At 42.1% G+C, this 23,811-nt stretch overlaps 1 protein-coding gene and 1 non-coding gene across 4 annotated transcripts in view; one reads left to right on the plus strand and one right to left on the minus strand.

Moving 5' to 3' along the window:
• The window catches only part of MOXD1 (monooxygenase DBH like 1), a 107,690-nt gene extending 86,423 nt beyond the window's left edge, over window positions 1-21,267 (minus strand). The window contains exons 1-2 of one of the 3 annotated variants that reach the window (XM_071218666.1): window positions 20,955-21,255; window positions 16,637-16,766 (exon numbers count right to left, since the gene is read on the minus strand). In XM_071218666.1, the coding sequence (XP_071074767.1) occupies window positions 16,637-16,660 (24 nt within the window). In that variant the 5' untranslated portion in view covers window positions 16,661-16,766; window positions 20,955-21,255. Of the gene's footprint in view, window positions 1-16,636; window positions 16,767-20,954 lie in introns of all 3 variants that reach the window. The other 2 variants (XM_004469789.4, XM_071218665.1) reach the window with 2 other exon arrangements.
• On the plus strand, window positions 415-542 carry LOC111766894 (small nucleolar RNA SNORA44). Its single transcript, XR_002798825.1, has one exon. It is a non-coding gene; the product is annotated as a small nucleolar RNA SNORA44 (small nucleolar RNA).
• Window positions 21,268-23,811: the final 2,544 nt, after the last annotated feature.

A 23,811-nucleotide genomic window follows, 5' to 3' on the forward strand; every position in this document is an offset into this window, starting at 1 on the left:
GGAGGGTTCAGATCAAGTAACTATGCCTTTCCACTGAACTCACATTTCATTATAGAATTCAGTTTTCCCCAACCAAAAGAATACAATAATTAGTTTGTAATCAGTTCAAAGAGTAGAATAAGTATACTAGTCTTGCAAATATGTTTCAAAAACCATTAGCATGCCAAAACCCAGCTGGCTTGCCAATTTTCTATTAGCTCTACTTCCACTCAACAATATCAATTCCTTCTAATTATTAGGCATTATCTGGCTTTTCAGATAATTTAGTGGGGAGAAAATGATGGAAACTTCACTCAGCTCTGATTCTGACAATTTCCCCCTTCATCTCATGGGCCCTGTAAGCCACTGAGTACTCAACAGGAAAAAAAACATGATTGTCTAAAAGAAACTAATTTCTTCAACTTAGTGAGGGAAAAACATGTCGAGGTTTATTGAAACTAAGATTGAAATGTTCTCCAACTGCATGCGAGAGCAACCTGGAGAGACTTTGACAGCTCAGGTCAGCGGAGTACCTGCAGCTGCCACTCGACTTTCCTATAATGTCTCAGGACCTGGGCTTGGAGGGACCCGAGGCCAGGTGTTTCCATTTATTCTGCAGGTTACCCCTGAGTTTCCAAACGGTGTTAACACATCTGAAGATGCCAGCTTGTTGCTGGAGCAGAGGTGTCCTCCTTTTTTAGGTCTGTGATACCTAGAAAGCCATCCTCATCTGATTATGGACCTAGAGTTGGGAGAAGCACTGAGAAGAGGCAGGCTAAAAGGCACCTGGCTAGTTATTAGGTGGAAATTGTGAACTCTGCAAGGAGAGTCCTTTGCTTTTTGTTGAGTGCTTCTATCCCTTGTGTCTGACATATTGATGACCAATAAAATATTTACTCTATGGAAAAAAAAAAAAAAGATTGAAATGTGAAGTGCCCTAATCATCACTATAATTCCATTATGATTTTTTTCACACTTTAAAATTTGGGGGGCCAATTTTAGTGACATATCTTCAGATTTGACCATAGGATACTTTGGCTCTCCAAATAGTATTATTACTTACATGTTTACCTCAGCTGAGCCCTCACCAATGCTTGGAAATCTACATAGCAATCTTCTCTTTGTTTCCCAGGAGCCCTCCCAGGGCAAATATTCTAAACCTTTCTATATATAAGAAACGAATGTTTCCCCACCCTCAGCTTATAAATCTCACATCTCATATATATATATATATATATATATATATATATATATATATATAATTTATTAGAGAATTAGTGGATTTACAGAACAATTACACGTAAAATACAGGATTTCCACACACCACATGTGGCAGTTTGAGATTTGAGAAAGATCACGTTTATAAACTAATCTATTCCTCTGAGTGTAGTGCCCTTTGATTGCATTAAATCTCAGTGGGCTTTGATTAGATTACTTGATAAGATTGCTTTAGGGCTTTTGAGTGGGCTATGTCAGTGAGGCATGACTCAAGTTGAGTCTGCCCACTTGCTGGGTCTGATATAAACGGAAATAAACACTCAGAGAGACTCAGGAAGAGAAAGCCCAGCCAATTTTTAATCCTGCCAGGTGATAGAAAGGAGAGGCTCAAACAGCTGAGGCCCTGGGGAGAAATGAGCCATTTGCCTGATCATTTACAGCTGGACTTAGGAGGGGAGCAGAACAGCCAAGACTGATAAAGGAAGCCTGGAAAGAAACAAGCCCTATGGCAGGAGAGAGGACTACAGGATCACTTAAGGACAAAGTCCCAACATGTTGGACCCATGGAGCAGCTGGGTCTGAGAGAGGAAGCCCAGAGGGGAGTGAGAGACCAGGCAGAGATCACCCGTCATCTTGCTTCAACACATGGCAGCTGATGTGGGTGACAAAATACTTCTTATGGTGGCTTGAGTTGGGCTTTTCACAGCCTTAGAACTGTAAGCTTTTACCCCCAAATAAATCCCATAAAAGCCAACAGATTTCTGGTACTTTGCACCTGCAGCCCTTTTCTAACTAAACCACCACCATGTTATTAATACTTTGCCTTATTGATAAATCTCACATCTCATTTTATTGATGAAACATAAAAGCACCCATCTTGGCTTCTTTCTATACTAAAAAATATATATACATTTTATGGATTCATAAAACTAACTCATCTAAAAGAAGGCAAGAAAAAGAGAAAGCAAAACAAAGAGGAGAAGGAACAAATAGAAAATAAACAGATGGATGAACATTAAATGAAAGAAAAACATCACAATAGAACTTATAGACATTAAAAGGCTGAAAATATTATTCACACCTTTATGTTCCCAAATTTGGATAATTTAGATGAAACAAAGTCCTTAAAAGACAAAAGTAAGCAAAGCTCACTCAGGATAAAATAGATCATCAGAATGGCTATATATCTATTAACAGATAAAAATCTTCCCTACAAAGAAAACTCTAGGTTAACATGCTTTCACTTGCATTTTTTCCAAATATTTAAGGAAGGGAAGATACAGTCCTCCTAAAATCATAAGAACATAGAAGTGTAGAGAACACCTTCCAACTCATACTTTGATGCCAGCATTACCCTGATACCAAAACCAGACAAGGACATTAGAAGAAAATTATAGACTAATATTCCTCATGAACCTACCTGCAGATTTCATTTAAAATATATATTAGCAAATAGAACCTAGCAACATAAAAAAGGACAATATATCATGACTAAGTGAGGTTATTGCAGACATGCAAAGTTGGTTCAACATTAGAAAATCAATCAATGCAATTAACCCTATCAACAGATTAAAAAAAGAAAAACCATATGATTCCAAATAAATGCAAAACAAAACATTTGGAAATTTTCATTCATGGTTAAATCTCTCAGTAATCTAGGGATATAAGGGTGTTTCCTCAATGTTATAAAAGGCAGCTGTGAAAAAGTTAGAGTTAACATACTAAATGATGAAAGGCTGAATTCTTCTCCCCTAGGTTTGGGAACAAGTAAGTCTTAGGATGTCCAGCACTCCCTACTTTCAGAAAGCTCCACTGTTGATTGTCCACCCCTGACAGTTGTTCTGTTATTCCCTGGCTCTGTTTTCTCCTCTAGTTTCCTAAACGTGACTTTAAAGTTCTGCCCTTGACATTTTACCCTTCTTTTTTTTTTTTTAAAGATTTATTTATAACTGGACTCAGATGGGATCTCTTTTCACAAGAGTTTCATGCTACTTTACTGGAATTGTAGTTGGTGTTGGGGTTTAAGATATATTTAGGGGATTTGAATCTCTGGACTGACAATATGATAGCCAGGCGCTGAGCCTCAACAGACATCAGCTCCTACACTCTGATTTATTGGACTCACCCCACTCAGCTAAGATGGAGTTGAAGAAGGACAACCACCACACCATGGAGCCTAGAGTGCCTACAACTGAAAGCAGGAGGATTGCATCCAGTATCCATGTGGAATCTGAGCCTCCTCTTGACATGGAGGTACAATGGACACAACCAATCCAAGGTCCACATAGATAAGGTGGCATTGGAGTGGGAAAAGTGGCCATGGTGGCTGATGGGTATGGGGAATGGCAGGAAGAGATGAGATGTGGAGGCGTTTTTGGGACTTGGAGTTGCCCTGGATGGTGCTTCAGGGGCAATCACTGGACACTGTAAATCCTCCCAGGGCCCACTGGATGGAACGTGGGAGAGTATGGGCTATGATGTGGACCATTGACCATGAGGTGCAGAGATGCCCAGAGATGTACTTACCAAATGCAATGGATGTGTCATGATGATGGGAGTGAGTGTTGCTGGGGGGGGAATGGTGGGGTGGGGGTGGTGGGGTTGAATGGGACCTCATATTTTTTGAATGTAATATTTTTACAAAATGAATAAAATTAAAAATAAATAAAATAAATAAAAATGTACTGTTGGGAAAAAAAAAAAGATTTATTTTTTTATTTATTTCTCTCCCCTGCTCCACACCCTCCGCCCCCCAGTTGTTTGCTCTCCATGTCCATTCGCTGTGTGTTCTGTGTCCACTTGTATTCTTGTCAGCAGCATGGGAAGGGAATCTGGGTCTCCTTTTGTTGTGTCATCTTGCCGCATCAGCTCTCTGTGTGTGCGGTGCCATACCTGGGAAGGCTGCACTTTTTTCACACTGGGCAGCTTTGCTTATGGGGTGCGTTCCTTGAGCGTGAGGGTCCCCTAGGTGGGAGACACCCCTGCTTGGCAGGGCACTCCTTGCGCACATCAGCACTGTGAATGGGCCAGCTCATCACATGGGTCAGGAGGCCCTGGGTTTGAACCTTGGCTCTCCTATGTGGTGGGCAGACGCCCTCTCTGCTGGGCCAAATCTGCTTCCTTTATCCTTCTGTCTTATATGTCATCCTTTCAGAATCACATCTACTCCATGAGTTTCAAATCATCAACTTTATTCTGTACCACATATCCAAAATGTATTGAATACTTTCACTTGGAAGTCTTATCATTTCAAATGCAGCATATTAAAAAATTAGACTTACTCTTTACTTGTAGGACTAGTTTTCTTGATTTTCTTTAAGTGTAGAACCATTCTCCCAACCATCCCAATTCAAAATTGAACTCTTGCTTAACTTCTCTATTAACTCACACCTCCACGAAGAGACCCTGGTCTTATTAGTTCTTTCTTTCCTTAAGAAAATAATCTACCTTTTACTTCTACTGCATTTCAACTTCATTCTATCTCAGTTCAGACCCTATCATCTCTTTGTGTCATGGTCTTTCTTGAAAAATCACTTTCAATTTGTCATTATATTTCATCACACTGAGAAAATCATTCTCAATATGCAATTACATTGTATTCAACAACGTATAATTCAAAGTCCAATAATTTGGTTTTAGGGTATCCTATAAATTTAACCTCACGTAGCTTTCCAGGTTATCTATCACTAATCTCAACACAGAACCTCTACTATCTACTTATTATCCCCCTCAAATATTCTACCTTTTCCCTATTCTTTGCTTTTGTTCACATCTTCCCCTCTACTCCCCTACACTGTTCATTCCACTGATGCATGCCCTCCACTAACTTCACCCAACGAATCTCTTCACTCTCTTCAAGGTTCATGATTCCGTCCCTCTGTGAAGTCTTCTTTGATCATTCCAACTGGAAGTGATCACTCCCTCTCTGAATCCTTTTCTTCTATTTGCATCTCTATGTAGCCCGTAGTATATTCTACACACAGTATTACCTGCTCGACCAGGTGGCAATTCCTAGAAAACAGGTAGCTCATCGTGCTAGGCAATTATAAATGTGTACCTTTAGAATAACTGTTTACATTGTAAATAGAACAAAAGGAGGAACACAACGGAGATTTGCCACTTGCCCTTGATTATATTTCCATGTGGTAAGACGGGGGTGGCCTGTTTTAACCAGCTGCTGAGTCCACTCTGGGTCTGTGACCAGCCACACAGACACATCTGGCACTGAAATCTGGGAAGGTTGTTATGACCTTTTAGCCCCTAAATGGACATGAATCTTCTGAGCCTGGCATGTGTATTTAGAACACAGTGTTTATCCATGCAACAACTCTTTGAAATCCTCTTGCAGGAGGAGGACATTCCCCAGCTATTTTAAATAAATAAAAGGGGGAAAAAGCATATCTGAGAGAAACCATTTCAAAAGGTTTCTGATGTTAATTTATATCCCCAGTGCGGAGCGGAGTGACTTGCATAATGCAGCTAGTCATTAAATACACGGACTTAAAAATGTAGCATCCTGTTTTTCCTTTTGGTAAATCTAAATAAGGAGATAATTTTGAAAGCCAAAGACAAGAACACAAGAACCATCATCTGATTTTCACCTCTTTGAGGTACAGGAATTGTTTACTTTGATGACAGCAAACTATTTACCCAGTAGGACTGATCTTTTTCTTCCTTTATTCTGTTATTTTTAAAATGCATGGACCATAATCAAACCCAGCCTTAATAGTGTCGATATTTTATAGTAAAAATGGCATATTGGCAAACGTTAAAAGCACAATTAAGGCAAGTGGAGAGAAAAGGACAAAAAAAAAAAAAAAAAAAATTCTTGGTCCCAAACTTCAGAGACTTCAAACTATTCTTGTTGGGAGGGAAATAAGGAAGGGAGGAAAAGAGGAAGGGAGGAAAAAAAGAAAGCCACCCAAAGAGCGGTCAGTCCTGAAATCCTTAATACAGGTGGCTAAACCTAAAAAAAACTGTTCAATGAGTTTAAGGGTTTCTTGACAATCTGACAAAAGAATAAAACTTTGTTCATTTGGACAATCAAATGGATAGCTATTGCTTCACAATCATCCTCTAGGAAAAAACTGGAAAACGAAACTGGTGTAGGAAAACACTGACCAATTAAGAATGCAAGTACTCACATAGTCACACAAAAGTTTAATTCACAAACCCACAGTGTAGGATAATTCTGAGCCATTAAAGGAAACTTCGCAGGTCATTCTTACAACATGTGATTATCACCTGTACAATTAGACTCTAATGGTCTCCCCCACCTCTACTGCCCATCCCATTTAGCAAAGAGAACCAGATGTAGCTCTATTGTACAGCTGTAGCTGAGCTATTTCCTCCAGACTATCTTCCTACAGTGCTTGGCATTTTAGAACCATTAGAATAAAAATTGGAATATGATGACAGTATACACTGTCATGGTCTGATGTCATAGCCATTATAAAACCTTAACTGTATGATATATATACTAAATATACATATTAAAAATCTAACCTATAAAATAATGATAGATCAAAGTAAGCTCCAATTAAAACACATTAAAACAAAACTTTCTGGGTCTAAGAGGGTTGGGGAGGATTCAAATAATCATGATTCTTAGAGATTTTGTAGGAGTTTAAAAATAAAAATATATAGATGCTGTTAATAATAGTATAAATATAAACACTGATATGCAGAAGTCATTCTTCTTTGCAGTAACTCAATTTTAATATTCTTTAAAATGAAATGTGAAATAATATTACCCCATATAAATGGCTCCATGTGGATCTCAACCTTTTTCTAATTGCAATGACTGCCTAACACAAGATCAGCTCCAATAGGAACTGTCATGGAGTATTGTTTTTTCTTTTATTGCAGTTTATGGTGATCATGGATTTAATTTTGGACATGTTTTCAGTTAAATATTACCTGTTACTCTTGAATATCTAAGTTGATAATTAGACTCTAGTAATAAAGCTAATCTCTAGTTGTGCTATAAGAAAATATTCCTGAAACATGTTCTCATAGGATGAGAGAATTTTCTTTTGAATATTTTAGGCTTTAAGAAATTATGAGGGGGAAGTGGACTTGGCCCAGTGGTTAGGGCATCCATCTATCACATGGGAGGTCCGTGGTTCAAACCCCAGGCCTCCTTGACCTGTGTGCAGCTGGCCCATGCGCAGTGCTGATGCGCGCAAGGAGTGCCCTGCCACGCAGGGGTGTCCCCGCGTAGGGGAGCCCCATTCACAAGGAGTGCGCCCCGTAAGAGAGCCGCCCAACACAAAAGAAAGCTCAGCCTGCCCAAAAATGGTGCCGCACACATGGAGAGCTGACACAGCAAGATGACGCAACAAAAAGAAACACAGATTCCCATGTCTCTGACAACAACAGAAGTGGACAAAGAAGAACATGCAGCAAAATGGACACAGAGAACAGACAACTGGGGGAGGGGGAAGAAATAAATAAAAATAAAATCTTAAAAAAAAAAAAGAAATTATGAGGGGAGCAGATGTAGCTCAAGTGGTTTAGCACCTGGTTTCCATGTACAAGTTCCTGGTTCCAGTACCTCCTATAAATAAAACAAACAAATTCTCATCGGGGAGCAAATGTAGCTCAGTGGCTTCCCATGTATGATGTCCTGGGTTCAATCCCCACTATCTCCTTAAAAAAAAAAAAAGAAATGACAAAATATATATCTGAGGTGGTGGAATGCTGTGTGGCAACAGCAAAATGTGGATCAGGGAAGTCAGCAGGAAGTTCACACTGAACTTGATAGCGTGTGAGGCAAAAGGCACTTTCAGTCGAAAACATACCCAAAAAATCAAATTTTGATAATCGACAAGATTGCTATGACCTCTTGTTAAAAAAGGCACGATTAAACAGATGATAAAGTGGTTCTCACTCTTTATTAGTTTTTTTTTTCTTTCTCTTTTGAAAAAAAGTTCTGCTACAGAGAAGAGCCTTGGTGCTGTTTTAATGGGATGAGCTGAAAACTCTTACGGGCGTAATAAAAGATGTGAACAGACTTGGTTCAGCAGCCCTGGAGAACAGAAAGCAGCACAGCTGCAGTGGGAAACCTTGAAAAAAATGTCGCCATCTGTCATCATCTCTTCAACAGGTGCTTGTAGGTTTTCTTCTTTTTCTAAATCGCAAAAGCCTCATCACTTCAAACATTTCTGTTCATGATATCAATTTCCATAAGAAGTATTATGGTAGTTTAATAATATTGAGAGTATAATGACAAGTATTTTTGAGTTAAAGAGAATCTTTGATCCTAAAAGAATCATAAAGCTGTATAAACCTACTATATAAATGCAATTTTCTGAGTTCAATAAAATTGATTTGAATAAGTAATTTCTTCACTAATCTGAGAAATTGGAGCAGGATCTCAAAACAGAAAATGCTTGCCTTTAGGAAACCACTTCAGAAAAAAACAAAACCATCTAGGCCTAATAAAAGATCTGTTACCTACCTACCAGAATGCCTACCAAATATACCCATGTAGCTGGCATTTCAATTACAGGGCCACCTGGGCAGTTGCACTGTTCTTTGAGTGCCACCTTCTGAAAACAGGCATCTTCCACAGAAAATCACTGCCTTTTAGATTTCATGTACAGTACTTTAATACTTTGCTATAATTAAACAATTTCAGAAAAAAGATATAAAATTAAAATTTTGTCTCTTTGTTTCTAATAATAAGCTTCAGTGGGAAAAAAATAACTATTTCAGCTTTCATCCTTCAAGTAAGGTACAATTTTACCTTCATCCTATCATTTCATTTTTTTATTTCTACTTTCATATGACTTCGCTGAACTGTCCGTCATCATTATGTGTAGGAATAAACTTTGAGGGGAAAACCAATTCCTTCCTTCCTTCCTTCCTTCCTTCCTTCCTTCCTTCCCTCCTTCCTCCCTTCCTCTCGCCCTACCTCCCTCTCTCCCTTCCTCCTTCCCTCACCTCCCTTCTTCCTTTTTGCCTTCCACAAATATTTTATTGAGCAATGACTATACCCCAATCTTATTGTAGGATATATAATTACACAGGACATGGTTCCTGCTTATAGTTGAGTTGGAGGGGACAATTTATAAGCAGCTTATAGTTGAGTTAGAGGGGACAATTTTTAAATTAAATAATAGTAATAGGGGAGTGAGGGGGGTATTTGGGGACCTCATATTTTTTTAATGTAACATTAAAAAATTAATTAATTAAAAATAGTAATAAAAAAGTTTAGGCAATAAGTGCTTAGATGACAATGAAACATAGATTATAGAGTGACTGGGAGGCTACTTTAGTTTAGGTGATCAGAAAAGTCATCACCAAGGCAGTGATACTGAAGTATAGATAAAAACTACAATTAGGAGCCAGTTATGCAAAGATGTGGAGGAAGTCGATTCCAGAAATAGACAGCAGTTACTGAAAGGCCCGCAAGAGGAGGTGGGCTTATCAGTTTGCCTAAGCAAATGGAAATCAGTTTGGCAGAATAATAAAGCCAGAGTGGCAAGTGAGGTCAGGGGGGCATCAGATGAGGCCACAGCCATCCTGGTCCTACAGGTCAGTGCAGGGAGCTTGAATTTAATGTTAAGCTTATATGGAAGTCAGCAGAGCTTTACACAGCAAGTGACATATTCTGATTGATGTAAACAAGAGTAACTCCTACATTTTTTACTTGAGTTACCAGATGGTGCCATTTACTGAGAGGGGAGGCTGAGAAGGAAGCAGACTGGGGGAAAATTGGGCTAAGTTTTTGGTGCCAACCTAGATATCCAGATGGGAAGGTCAGAAGGTAGAGGATATTTAGGCTGTTCTTAGATTTGTCAAAGTAATGCAGCAACTGGGGTTGTCTCAGAAAGTCATCAACTTTACCTTTAGTTTGGCCCTAGAAACCCTCTGAATTCTTGCCTCTTCTTTTTCTTCTTCTTCCCTGTTTCAAATGTCAAAAGTAATACATATTCACTATGCATAATTCCAATATACCGAAATAAATAACATGGAAAGAGATGGAATTCTCTTAGAGCCATCTTAAGGATTCATTGCAGACGTATCCACAGAGACCAGAACTTTTTGAGGCAGGTTAAAAAACAGTTTAGATAGTATCCTTACTATTCATTTCTTTTGTCTTCCCTGGGTATAATACTTTTCAAAAAATGTTTGCTTTTTATTTTTAAAGAAGCTTTAGGTTACATAAACGTTACATCAAAAATATTGAGGGGAAAAAAGACAACAAAAACAAAATATATAGGGGATTCCCACATGCCTCACCTGCTCCCCATCCCTCACTTTCCCACATTAATAACATCTTTCATAAAGTGTGGTACATTTGTTACAATTGATGAACACATATTGAAGCACTGCTACTAACCATGGGCTATAGTTTACATTATAGTTCACACTCTACCCCGCATGATCTTATAGGTTTTGACAAAACATGTAGTGGCCTGTATCTGTCATTGCAATGCCACGCAGCACAATTCCAATGTTCTGAAAATGCCCCCATATTACCCCTATTCTTCCCTCTCCCTCCTCTTAGAACCTCTGCTGGCCACTGCCTTTAAATCAATGATATAAGTTCATGGGGCATTATCTTGATGGGTGTAGACCCACACAACAACTGAAAGAATAATGAATTTCCACCCAGGGGATTCCTGCTACATTCTCTAATATAATGGCAAGAAGCCCCCGAGTACAAGGGCAGTGCCTAGCGAAGGAAGACAGATCATTTCATCAGGCCCTTGATATTGATGATTGTACTTATTCTTGAACAATCTAAAAGCATGACTGCAATGTAATGTTATTTTCAGCACCATACCCAAGCTGGAAGATAAATCTGAACGATAACAAATCTCAGCTCCCACCAAAGGTAGATTTCTCTCAAAAGTATTTTTTCAAGAGATGATCATACAGGGTTTGCTTTAGCACTTCCAGTGACAAGCTCGTGACCTCATGACTTTACATGGCAAGCTGTTCAATTTTAATACTTCTGATTTTCAGAGATTTATTTCTTATTCTATGTCAAAATAGTCTATCCTTTAACATATATTAATGGGGTCATTTTTCCTTCTCTCTGGAGTCTGCTAGATAGTATCTAACATCTAATCTATATTTCTTGAGAAAGACTGTCAAATATTTCAAAGACAATGATTATGTCTTTTTAAGTTGTTCTTCTTAAAATTGCCAGCTCTTTCCCATTTTTCAGATACCCTGATTTGCAGAGGTCTCACCATCCCTGTAATCCTCTTTTTGAATGCTCTAGTTTACCCAGATGTCCTTCAAAAATCCAATTGTTAGAAGAGATCCTCTGGTGTGAACAGACTAGTACAGAGTACAGTGACAGTATCACCACCCTTGTTGGAAGCAATAGCAAGCAGCGGCTAATATTGCATTCCCATGCCCAGAGTCACATCACACTACTGTCTCATATGAACTTAAAATGAATATTAGATCTTGTTTTTATGACTCCCAATTCAGCCAAATTTTACACATTTCAGAAACACAGCTAATTTTTTAACCAAGTGTTGAACTTTACTCACAGTCCCAATGAATTTTTTTAAAGAATTATTGTATTTATTAATTTATTTCTCCCCACACCCTCATTGTTTACACTTGCTGTGTCTGTTGTCTTCCTTGTTCCTTTAGGAGGCACCGGGAACTGAACCCAGGACCTCCAATGTGGAAGGGAGGTGCCTAATAGCTTAAGCCACCCCATTCCCTGCTTTGTTGTGTCTCTCATTATGTTTTTCTTCTTGTGCCTCTTTGTTGGGTCAGCCTGTTGCATCAGCTTGCTGCACCTGCCCATTATGCCAGCTCACTGTCTTCTTTAGGAGGCACTGGGAACTGAACCACAGACCTCCCATGTGATAGGTGGGAGTTCAGTCACTTGAGCCACAACTCACTTCCCATCCCAATTAATTTTTAACTTTAGTTTCCCTTTCATTATTTTAAATTACCACTCTTTTGCGTCTTCATTCTGTAAACTAATGTAGCCAGTCTGCTAACATTTTAGGTATAAATGTTAAATATTTATGATTGCAGCTAATTCAACCTTGATAGTCCATATTCTATAAGGATATCATAATAAATCCTACAAAATGCCTTATAATCATTCAGATGCACCATTTGTTTAATATCCCAATCTACAGGTCCAGCAAACCAAATGCAAAAGAAAATGCAGTCTTATCAGTATAATTTGTGTTTATTGAAACCATGCTGGCCTGTAGACCTCAATCACCGCCAAGTGATCAAAAACCACTGGTTAAAAGGTTGTTCTTGAATTGTTCTCAAAATTGGTTATCTATCTCCCCATCTATATGTCCTTATCCCCCAGCAGAAGGGTGGGACATTTGTGTTTATCTGGTCTTCTGACAATTCAGACATTTCTCTAAGTGATCAATTCATTATAACAATATCTTGTATCTATCAAGTGCTTACAGTGTATCATATACTCTGCCAAGAGCTTTGCATGACTATTTTGTGTAATCTTCCTAGTGATCTGGTGATTAGATGTCATGACCACCTTCTTCACATAAGATGTTTGCCAAGGTCCATGCAACTGGTAAGTAGTGTGCACTGGTAAGTAGTAGGGCACACACAGAGTCTAGGAGACTTCCTGCTCTGACCACTTGGCAGGTATTCGGCAGGTATGCCTTGAGACTGCCAACCACATGGAATTCCCTGGTCCCTAGGGAAGAAATGGCAGCACAGACAGTCATCAACTTGTCAAAGTCCCATCCACACCCTAATAAAACACTAATTACCCACCACTCCTGCTACTCTTCCTCCCCTCTGCAGTTATAGTCATAGGGTATATCCCTGCTTATTAGTAACCTTGGAGAATGGGGGAGGAAAGGGAAAGGAAATCCATTTATGTAACTGGAAAGATGCTTAAGAATGTTTTCCTAATACTAGGGGAGTCGATTTTGTTCCTCTTAACTCTGACAAAAATTTTAGAGAGGAACATTTCTCTTGGCTTAGATGCAGGATGAGAATTACCTGGGATTTTTGTTTATTCATGTTTCTTTGATGTGTGCATGTGCAACTGATAAATAGTAGACTCTCTGTTGGGCAGCTACTCCTGTTGGTTAGCAATACAACAACTGGTACCTGTTGCTAAAAGGGTATAGGAATGGTGTAGAGCTAGAAGAGAAGAAAAAGATTCCCAACTCAGCATATTTTGAAACACACCACTATCCTCAGTTCTGTAATTGCTGCTCCTGTTTCAGCAAAGAAATTTGAGAAAATACCAAGTAGTATCAACAAACTCATTAAACTCATCTTGGAAGTGTTTCCATACCAGGAAAATCTATCTTAGTTTTCTATTTTTCAAAATAATTGTAGAGACCCAAGTATATGCTAGTGCTCACTTCAAACATCAACAGATGACTGAACGGCTTTATATGGAATCCTGCTTTGTATCCTCATGCCCTCTGCCTGGAATCTTCCAAGCTCCTGCATGTTGACCACAAAGGGGCCTTCTGATCCCTGTCACATAGCCTAGTCACATAAGGTCAGTAGTTCCTGAACTTGCCTCCACATTGGAATCACCCAGAAAACTTGAAGAGCCAATAATGCTTGGGTCTAACCGGGGTCATGGTGGTTTAATTGGGGTGTGCCCTGTGTCTGGAATTTTTAAAATATTCCATGATTCTAATGTACAGGCCATACAGAAAGGAGCTTTCACAGTTCCCAATTTCCTATTCCCTCTGCCAGCTCATCACTGTTCTGCAATCCGCCATAGCAGGGATCCATCTCCACCCTATACAAAAGGGTACAGGTGTCTGAGCACCAGGAGGCATCTACAGGGTGTCATCTACCATGAGTTTCCTTGTATGAGTGAGGTTGCAGTGCATGTTCTTCACAGGAAAAGAGGCAGCAATTTAATTTTCCTAAGAAAATAAGATTTCAACATAGTAGTTAAGAATTGTGAAACCCCATGTTGGTTTTTTGTTGTTTTGTTGACATAGCTGCACAAAATTCTTTAGCTCTCTAATATTATTGAGAAAAGAAAGAACACAGAGGAAAACATTCATAACTAGTATTAAAAAACTTCCCCAAGATCACCACATTTCTAGATCAAGGCTTGAAAGTAAGTTGAGCTTACTGAATATCTGTATAAAAATGCCACAGAGGGAAGCGGCTGTGGCTCAATCAGATGAGCTCCTGTCTACCATATGGGAGGCCCTCAGTTTGCATCACAGGGCCTCCTAGTGAAGGCAGGCTCGCCTGCACACTGCGGGGAACTGACTCAGCAAGGTGATGCAATTAAAAAAAGGGAGACAAGTGAGAACCCAGAAGAGCCCACAGCAAATGGACATAGAGAGCAGACAGCAAGCAAGCTGCAAGGGGGGAGGGGAAATAAAATAAATAAATACAGACAAAGAAGAATGTACAGCAAAAGGACACAGAAAGCAGACAGCATGCAAAAAAAGCCACAAGTGGGGTGGGGTGGGGGGGTTAAAAAAAAAAAGCCACAGAAATACAAAGGAGAGCTCCTGTGGTTCAGACACATTTGAAAAGTATTAATTATATTTCCTCCACTTAAGTAGTTGGCTGTATTCAAGGTCTACTGAGTTCTTTGATGCTAATGCAGATAATAGTCTTCAAGTATATAATACTTTGAATTGTGGACACTCTGGTTAACCTTGAAAGATACTTGTTTTCCTTCATATTTGGATGATAAGCATACAAATATGAAATACCCACATGGATGCTGCTTATCACATCATCCACTTGAACTGTCTGCACAGCACTTGTCACTCTGATATTGTTCTTGCCTATTCACTAATTTGCTTAATCCCGTACCAAAACACGAGCTCCATGATACCACTGGTTTCACTTTGCTCCATGATATGGCCCCAGCATCTAGAATTGTTCAATAACCTTTGAATGAATGAATGAATGAATGAATGAATGAATGGATATTCCACCATCCTCCACCTATAAGTGAATATTTACTGAAACAGGCACGTAAAAGTCACAGTTGATTCCCTTGCTGTGGGACCTGGAGCCTCAAGTTTTCCCACCTACAAAGTGGGAGAAATAAGAGTACTGACCTCATAGGACTATTATGAGAATTACATAAAATAACTGATGTTAAGGCCATACAATGCATGGCACATTTTAAGACCTCAATGAATGAAAAGTCATAAAAAATCCTATCATAAAAAATGCTTATCTACAACACAGTGGAACAAAAAGTAACAAAAATACTATGATTTTATTAATATTTTAAAACATTGATATTTCTTTGACTATGTAGGAAGAAAACCAGAATATGTTTTTTGTAAGCTCCAGTTGCTTTCAGTAATAGAGCAACTAAGCAGACTCAGAGGAAATGAATGAATGCTGATTCGTATAATCATTAAGTTACCTAAGGTTCAGTTTCCTCACTTGTAAAACTGGAGGGCAGGGGTAGGGTGGGGTTGGAGAGAATCAACCAGAGCCTGAGCACTTAACAGACAACCAATAGACACACAAAATTTCAAAATTTAACTTGTAAAAGCTAGAATTGTTTAAAGATTTGATTATAATTTTTAGCTATATTAGATGAATAAGAAAGCATATTCTTCATAGCAAATTAAATTTTGTGCATTCATTCATTGTATAGCACTGAGAGGACCCAATTTTGCAGTTAGTGAAAATTATCCATGAGAAATCATTTTGCAGACATTTCTGCTCATATGCTGTCCGTATGAGCAACTAGCAGGTTTTTGTTTGTTTTTGTCTACAACAGAATTAAACAAGCTAAAAAGACATGAGTCTGGAATATGCTTCTTGGAAATACTTTTTTCTGTTTAAAAGTTCTTTACTAGATAGTTTTAAAAGTTACAATAAACAGCATGGTGAGGCATTACATATAGCTATTTTTTAATTACATATGGATCAAACTTCTTCCAGAAGCACAATTATGTAGAATGTATTCATCCCTTTTGCTGGCAAATTTATTTTAAAAGGTCTCCATCACAAATAATGAGCCAAAAAACTGCACTTGAGTGCATCTGAAGACCTTCGCCTCTCTTTCTAAGGCTCCAGAAATAAGCCGTTGGCTGCCCGAAGGCTTGGGCACGTTTGTCAATTCAGGTGCAGCATCCCCTTGGCTGTCGGGCTCCGCCACGCCCTCGGGCTGGCATTATGAAATCATCTGCTCTGCCAGGGCCAACTGCACAGCTGAAGAGGATCAGGCTGCATGAGAGCCTTACACAGAGCATGTGTCCTTATTACTAACACGCCGAAGCCTGAAGGTTGGAGAGATCGCTTTGTGGTCTGGACATCTGGGGGCATAATCCAAACACTTAGAAATATCTCTTAACAAAGCGCCAGCTGAGCTGTGTCAGGGTAGCACGCTCTCTCCATCTTCCCCTTGCAGCCTTTCAATTTGTTTCCCAAACATTTCTTTGTTGCCGATGGCTGGGGTGCACTTAAAAGAAGCACATCATTAAGGGCAAAGAATGCTCACTGTTTTCTGTGATTTCAAATCCATTCCGAGCACTTCCTCATTGAGCAGCCAGCAGCAATTACCCTGCTACTGAAGACATTTCTTGGGATCACAGAAGGGCTTCAGTTTTAGAGAGAGCCTCCAAGCAAGGCTGTAACAAATGATGACATGTTTCAGCCTCCATTCACCAGCAGTTTATACCCTCAGAGAAAGTTGGGGGGGGGGGGTCAATTTTTGTGCAAATGCGACAGGCACATATGACAATGGTGCTCTCTTCTCCAACTCACACAAACTAGGCATTCATCAATCCCTGTTACTGGCTTCAAATGAGGACTCAGTTGCTAAGTGGTCCGGGTGGGGGTGGGGTTACTCTGTGTCAGAAAGGGGCAAAGAACAAGGAAAGGACACGAATCCATCAGGGAAGTGAGAGTGGAGCTGACTCATTGAGACAAAATAGTGAGGTTGTTAGAAGTCAATGTGCAAAACTGCCTCCCCCTCTGGTCCCTGGTCCTTCCGTGAAAGACAGCCTAGAAACTGCCCTCAGGGTCTGGCAGGGGTGGCATTTCCACAAGTGTAAGCCCCTCCAGAACATGTATGCCCATAAGATTACCTACCCTGAGACAGACTCTGCTTCACACGCACAATGCACCTTTCTTTTGGGTCCCATTTTGATCAAACAGGTATGATTCAATAACTCAGAAGAGTAACAAAATGGGCAAGGAGATTTCCATAATGCCCAGTCTCTGGTATGTTTCAAGGGTGCCTAAGCCTGTTGCCTGGAGGCAGGGAAATTCAGTCTGCTCTTTTAGGACACAAGGCTGCGGGCAAAGACCACACTGCCCTCTGGAGGTCATCTGGCTGGGTCTTACCCTGAATTAGTGATTGGAAACCACTGGGCATCTCAGATGTTCACCCTCGGGACCCAGTCACTATGCTGTGAGGAAACCCAGCTGCCATGTGGAGAGTCCACACTTCTGCCACTGCAGTAGCTCAGGTACCATCCCACAGCCCGCGTCAGCCACCAGACATGCGAGAGAGTGGGCCTTCAGACGGCTCCAGCCGCCCACCCCTGAGGTGATGCCAAGTGAAGTAGAGAAAAGCCGTCCCCAACAAGCCCTGCTCAAATTGTAGATCTGTGAGCAAAATAAGTTGTGTCATTAAAGCCACTACAGTTTGGGTGGTTTGTCACTGAAAAATAGATAACCCAACCACAGCCAAGGGGGTGGTTCAGGAAGCACTGCCATTCACGTGGTGTCCCAGACTCTGGACCCATTTCCTAGCACAAGATAAACAAAAAACAAAAAAACTGGGACCTGCCTCTCTACCTCTCACTGATTTTCATCATTTGGGTTGATACTTGATAAATCCTGTTGTTGTTGTTTTTTTCCTTTTGGTCTCATATTTTCAAATAAAAGTGAAAAAAAAAAACACTTTGAGAATTTAATGGCTCCAACCCTCCCCAAAATATTTAAATTGTCCAAAGAATATATCCCATCTGAAAGTGTGTATGTGTTGGTGTGTTGGCAATTTGCACAAACTTGAATTGCTGCCAGGATTTAGTAATAAGATTTCACACACACACACACACACATGCACACTCTAAATTTCTTCTCTCAAGCAAACAAAAAACAGAATCTCTGGCAACACAGGATTTGCACACTCACACAACAGTAACTGATGCACAAAATCTCTGTTTGCCTCAACCCCTCCACTCTCGGTTGCATTCCATCCTTCCTGCTGCATTCATACCCAGTGACTCTTTCATTTCCTGCCTGACCCCCATAGGCATTTGGGTTTGTGATATCTGCTTGGCCAATAATTCTCAATCCAGTTGGTTGGGATTTACTCCTATATGGTTATCCAGAAGTTCATGCCCTATTGAAGAGTAAAAAAAATCAGAGAAATTAAAAGGCTCATAAACAAACACAAAATATCTAAAGGTGAAATTTAAAATTAAATAAGAATGGAATCAAATATATTTTAAAAATCCACGAGGTAAGGTGAGTGGGATGCCAGCTTAGGTTATTATCATGCAGCTGGATGCCATTTTCCACCATCACTGGCTACTGCACCTGCACTGATCACCCAGGAGCCAAAGCTTTTTGTTTGATTGTTCATGTAAATTTGTTCTCACTGGGACCAACATTATATGAAATCCAAAATCTACTAGTAGAATCACATATACTACTTGTAAGAGCCCTATTAACCATTTGATATAATTGCATCACATTATTACATGAAGACTCTGAATTAAGTAATTTAGAGGGAGCAGATTCCACTTCAAGGGCTGGAAAATGAAATCACCACACTTGGATGATCCAGCTGAAAGTGATACATTTCTTGTTATTTAGAGCCATTGGTGCCCTTCATCTCATTAAAGAGACATTTAATAAAATGCCTTTCTACTGAACTAATTAACATAATTTTATTGTATTCTAATGTCCTAAAGTGAATAAAATATTTTAGGAAGTGGATTTTAAAGGATGTCAGCCAGCTAAGAATGTGATTATCCATTAATCATCAAAATAAGGATTTTATTTTCTTAGGAATGAAAATAGAGGAGAAAATCTTGTTTTTGCTTATTAAATATATTGGGGAATGGTTCTTTTCTAAGGTTTACCTCCTAGGGATATAAACTTATTAATGACTTTAAGAAAAGTTCTGTCTCAATACCAATCTAAAGAAAACAATTAATTCTTATGCCATGTTTATCAAGTACCCCCAGCAGCATAAAAACACTTTGTAGTTTAACAAAGGCCATGTTTGTGGTGGACCCATTAAGGCATGTTGAAACAGGATTCTACTCTTGGCCTTTCATTTGATACCAAATTGGGTGGGCTTTCTACAATTCCTATACTACTCTTTTAGGAGGGAAAAAAACAAGTTAACTTTTTAAAAATGTATCCTGGATTTAACAATACTGTAGTAAGACGCCTCACGTTCCCTTCCACAATGCATTCAGGAATAGTTAGGGGGAATGTTACACTCCTGGCCCCGAAAAGAAAAAAGCCACTAGGCTGAGATAGGTATTTAAACAAGGCATTGTCTACTTCATACCCCTGGGGAGTAAGTTATTCAATTAGTGAGGCCAGTGTTTCAGATAACACACTTGGGTCACAAATATAATATTGATGGTGCAACAATAGATTTCTAGATCCACCATCCAAAACGTAATTTTTTTTGATCTGTAGAGTACTTATTTTGGGAGGAAAGGATAAACTCATGAAAAAATAAAGATAGGTGGTTTCAAAATTTATTTCTAGCCAAAGTTAGCCTAATGCCAGAATCAGGATTGAAATCTGGTGGTATCTCCCTCAGAACTTCATGGAAATCGAACACAGAAGTCAGAAATAAAATTACTGAGAAATGCACTGTGAAATTCACCTTTAATATTATCAAAGCTTTAGCAAAATGCCAGAACTATGAGTTTTCACATCAACCAAGAAACTTTTAGCAAAGTGCAGTATTCGGGGATGGATTTAGATAGATAACAAACAGAGTATTTCCACGACGATGTTTTCTCAGTGTGCAAAACGGTGTAAATGTCGGCCACGATAAACTAAAGGGAGTGCCCAGAAGATCTAACGACCTAGTCATGCCGGTCGTCCCACACGGCTTTTTCCTGTTCAAAAATCCATCTATGAGGAGGCAACGTCATTACCCAGGTTCCTTTAACGCAAAGGGCAGCTGTCAAAGTCGGTGGGCCGCAGAACACGTGAAAAGTTCTGCGCCTGTTAGGGGATTCCGTCGGGGGCTGTGGGCGGTGGAGGTCTCTAAGCGCGGCTTCCTAAGCCGCTCACGGGATCGCGAAGTTGCTAAGCGATTCTGGCCGACCCTTCCTTCGCCTAACCCGTGAGCAGCTGACAGCAGCCCCGCGCCCAGTGACTCCAAAACAGCTTTAATTTGTGAAGTTCTCAGATCTCCAATCCCGGGCAGCATGGCAGCAGAGCGCTCACGCTCTCTGGGTCCCCAACTCTGAGCTGATGCTTTAGATCCCTAAAGCCGGGGTCCCTCTCCCTTCCTATCAGGGATGAAGGAGAAGGCACGGCTGGAGTGTCCGTAGGGGATCTGTCAGGGCCGCGTTCAGAATCGGGAACTCGCCTGCGGTCCTCCGAGCTCAGCTGCCCCAGGCGGTGGCAGCCCCGGGGAGCAGGAGTTGACCGCGCGGGGGACGGGGTGCAAAGCCGGCTGCGGGGCTGCTGGGCCCGTGCGTGCTCACCTTGGCCAAGGAGAGCTCGCCAGGTCGCCCCCGGGGTGGTCCCGCTCCGCGGTCCCTCTCCCGGCGCCTTTCCAGGAGCCGGGCGGGACGTGGCGGGTTCCGGGAGGGATACGCGCTTACCTGGAGGTAGGGCCGCCCGTGGGCCACCCCGCCCACGACGATGTCCGCCCCGGCCATGGCCCCGGTGGGCGAGAAGCCGAAGCCCACGTAGCCGGCCGTGCGCACCTCGAGGCGGAGGGCGAGCCGGCCGCCCCGGCGGCCCCAGCTCAGCCAGTACTTGCCCTCCGAGTCCAGCGCGGTGCGGTGCGGGAAAGGCCGGCCCGAGCCCCCCGCGGCCGCCCCGGGGAGCAGCCCCCAAAGCAAGAGCAGCAGCCAGCGGCACATCCCGAGCGCCTCCAGCGCGCCCGCACCTGGGCCAGCCGAAGAGAGCCAGGGGGGCGGTGCGGGGGGCGGGGGCGGGAGCCTGGCCCCGCCCCGGCCCGCCCCGCACCTCTCCCTCCCAACCCCGGGCCCTCGCGCCTCCCCCACCCGGGCAGGGAAGGCTCAGCTCCGACGCTGTGGGCGCCCCCACCCCGGCCTCCCGCATTCCACCTCTGACCCGCGCCCCCCAACCCCGAGTCCCGCGCTCCCACCCTATCCGGCCCCGCGCGCCCCGCAGCTCCCGTCTGGCCTGGTTCTTCCAGGCCGAGACACCTGCTGCCCCCCACCCGGCCTGGATCTCCCAGGGCTGGTTGGGTGGGAAGGAAAGCGGGGACTTCCTGTGAAGAAGGCGGGTGGGTAGAGGCAGAAGCCCAGAAAAGACGGAAAAGTGGGACGGGGGCAGAGGGCAGAGCCCTGGTGGGCACTTGTGCGAAACGTCGGAGATCCGAGGGGAAAGGAGGAGAGGATGCGAGGTTACAGCAAGTTTAGCCTAGGAGGCGAGTTCCCAGTGAGCTGAAGGGATAATCCTGGGCTGCGGTGGAGGGAGGGTCCCCAAAAGTCCCTCCAGGGTAGCTGTTGGACATCTCAGCTCCTTGTACCCGGCGGCGTCCCGGCTCCCAGGGGGAGTTTGGTGCCTTCCGCGGCGCAGCCGTCCCACCCGTTCACCCGCGGGCCCCACGACTTCCTACCGCTCCGCGGGAGCCAGCGCCCCATGCCTGCCCCATGCCTGCCCCATGCCTGCCCTCCGCCTGTTTTTTGTTTGATTTGGTTTGGGTTGGATTTTATGGCGGCAGATTCTGCCAGACTCCTTTGCTACGGGCAGAGGGGCTAGAAGTTAGGCTTTAATTCGAAGTCCTCTTTTCCTGTCCTCCCACGTTCTGGCCTGGGCCATGTTTATCACAAATTTTGTGTCTGAACCTTTGACCACATCAGTCCTGTCTTCAGAATGCTAATTACGCAACCTGTCAATTCTAAGTTAGCCTCTGTTTATTTATTCATTTTTTAATATCCTGTCATATTTCAGAAAGGTACTAAGGTGGGTTACAAAAATACAAACAATGTAAATAGAAAAACGGCTGGATATCAGATGAAAAATATATGGGTAAGAAGAATACCTGAAGTATGTACTTTTTATTCTGGATTTGGAAGCTTCACATAAACCATGCGTACTTCTTATTCTTTCTCCTCAAATCCTGTTTCATCCTGTGTGCTTGTTTTCTTGTTGCTTTGCACACAGCAGAGTTACCAGCTTGCATCTGAACTGTGTTCTCCCAAGGATTCAGGTCTGCTTACTGGGAATGGGCTCCAACCAAGGAAGAAGGGAATCAGGTCCCTAGGCTTAGCCAGTGACCATGGGCCAGGGTCAGAGAACAGAGATATTGAGACCTTGGCACAGGGCAAGCCCTAAAGGAGCCTGTGGCGCCTTCAAAGAACAAAGAACAAAGGCGTTGACCTAGGAAAGAGCAGCAGTACTGGGGCAGCAGCACCCTCTGCAGCGCCCTACGAGTTGCAGCGTTAGAGCTGGTTCTAGCAGGCGCCTTGTGCAAGCACCTGGGTTTTGGCTGCTGCTGTTGGCTTCCTCCATGAAGGGGGTGGGGGTGGATATGGAGAGAAAGAACAGAATGGCAGACACCGAGGCCAAGGGGATGGGTGATGGCACGTGAGAGGCACCTGCAGCCTCTCACTGTGTTGGGCAGGGATTTCAGGGAACTCAAATCCTGTTGCATGGCCAAAGGCAACCTTCCATTTATTCCTAGGACGAGCAGTCTGGGACACACGGCTATAGCTGCTACATGGATTTCCTCATATAAATCCCCACTTCACATCTCCTAGGACATGTTCTGTCTCCTTATGACAAAACAAAGGGATGTTATGCCTTCCAGAATCTGACCTCCATTTTCTGCTCTGGACTTAACCTGCCACCATTTTCATATCACCCATTGCCCTCTAGACACATGAAAATTCCCTCTAGAGCCCTCAGCAGAGAGCCGTGCTACCTTAACCCCCTCAGTTCTTTGAAGCATTTCTGATCCTCCTTCCCACATTACAAGGGCCAGGTGGCACTGACCCCTCTCACGGTGCTGTGAAATGCTCAAGAATGCTCCGTACAGACCCAGTGCATCCTGTCTTCATGCTTCTCCATAACCCCTTTAGGTCAGGGAGATGTCAGCTCCCTTGTTGTAACCTCATTGCCTGGAATACAGACCAGCATGCAGTAGGTGCTTAATAAATACTTGTAGAAAGAATGAACACATGCATGTGCAGATCCTTCTGCAAACATCCTCTTAACAAGGTTGGGCTGTCAGGGGAAAGCTTACCCCAGCTTGGCTGAATGTTCTGCTCTGCAGTGGTACTGAGGTAAACATAGAAAGAAGATCACATGAGAATACACAAAAGAGGAAGTCCTCAGTTGTTTTATGATTTCATTAAGTAAGGTCACTGAGTGTGAAGTTATTGTCCTTTGTGTATCGGTGATGGGCATTGCATTTAAAACAACCCACATGCTCAAGAAATACTAAAACAAGCATAATGGTCTTGAGATTAGGTCAACAAACAG

Source organism: Dasypus novemcinctus, chromosome 11 (assembly GCF_030445035.2).
Source record: "Dasypus novemcinctus isolate mDasNov1 chromosome 11, mDasNov1.1.hap2, whole genome shotgun sequence".
NCBI classification, from domain to species: domain Eukaryota; kingdom Metazoa; phylum Chordata; class Mammalia; order Cingulata; family Dasypodidae; genus Dasypus; species Dasypus novemcinctus.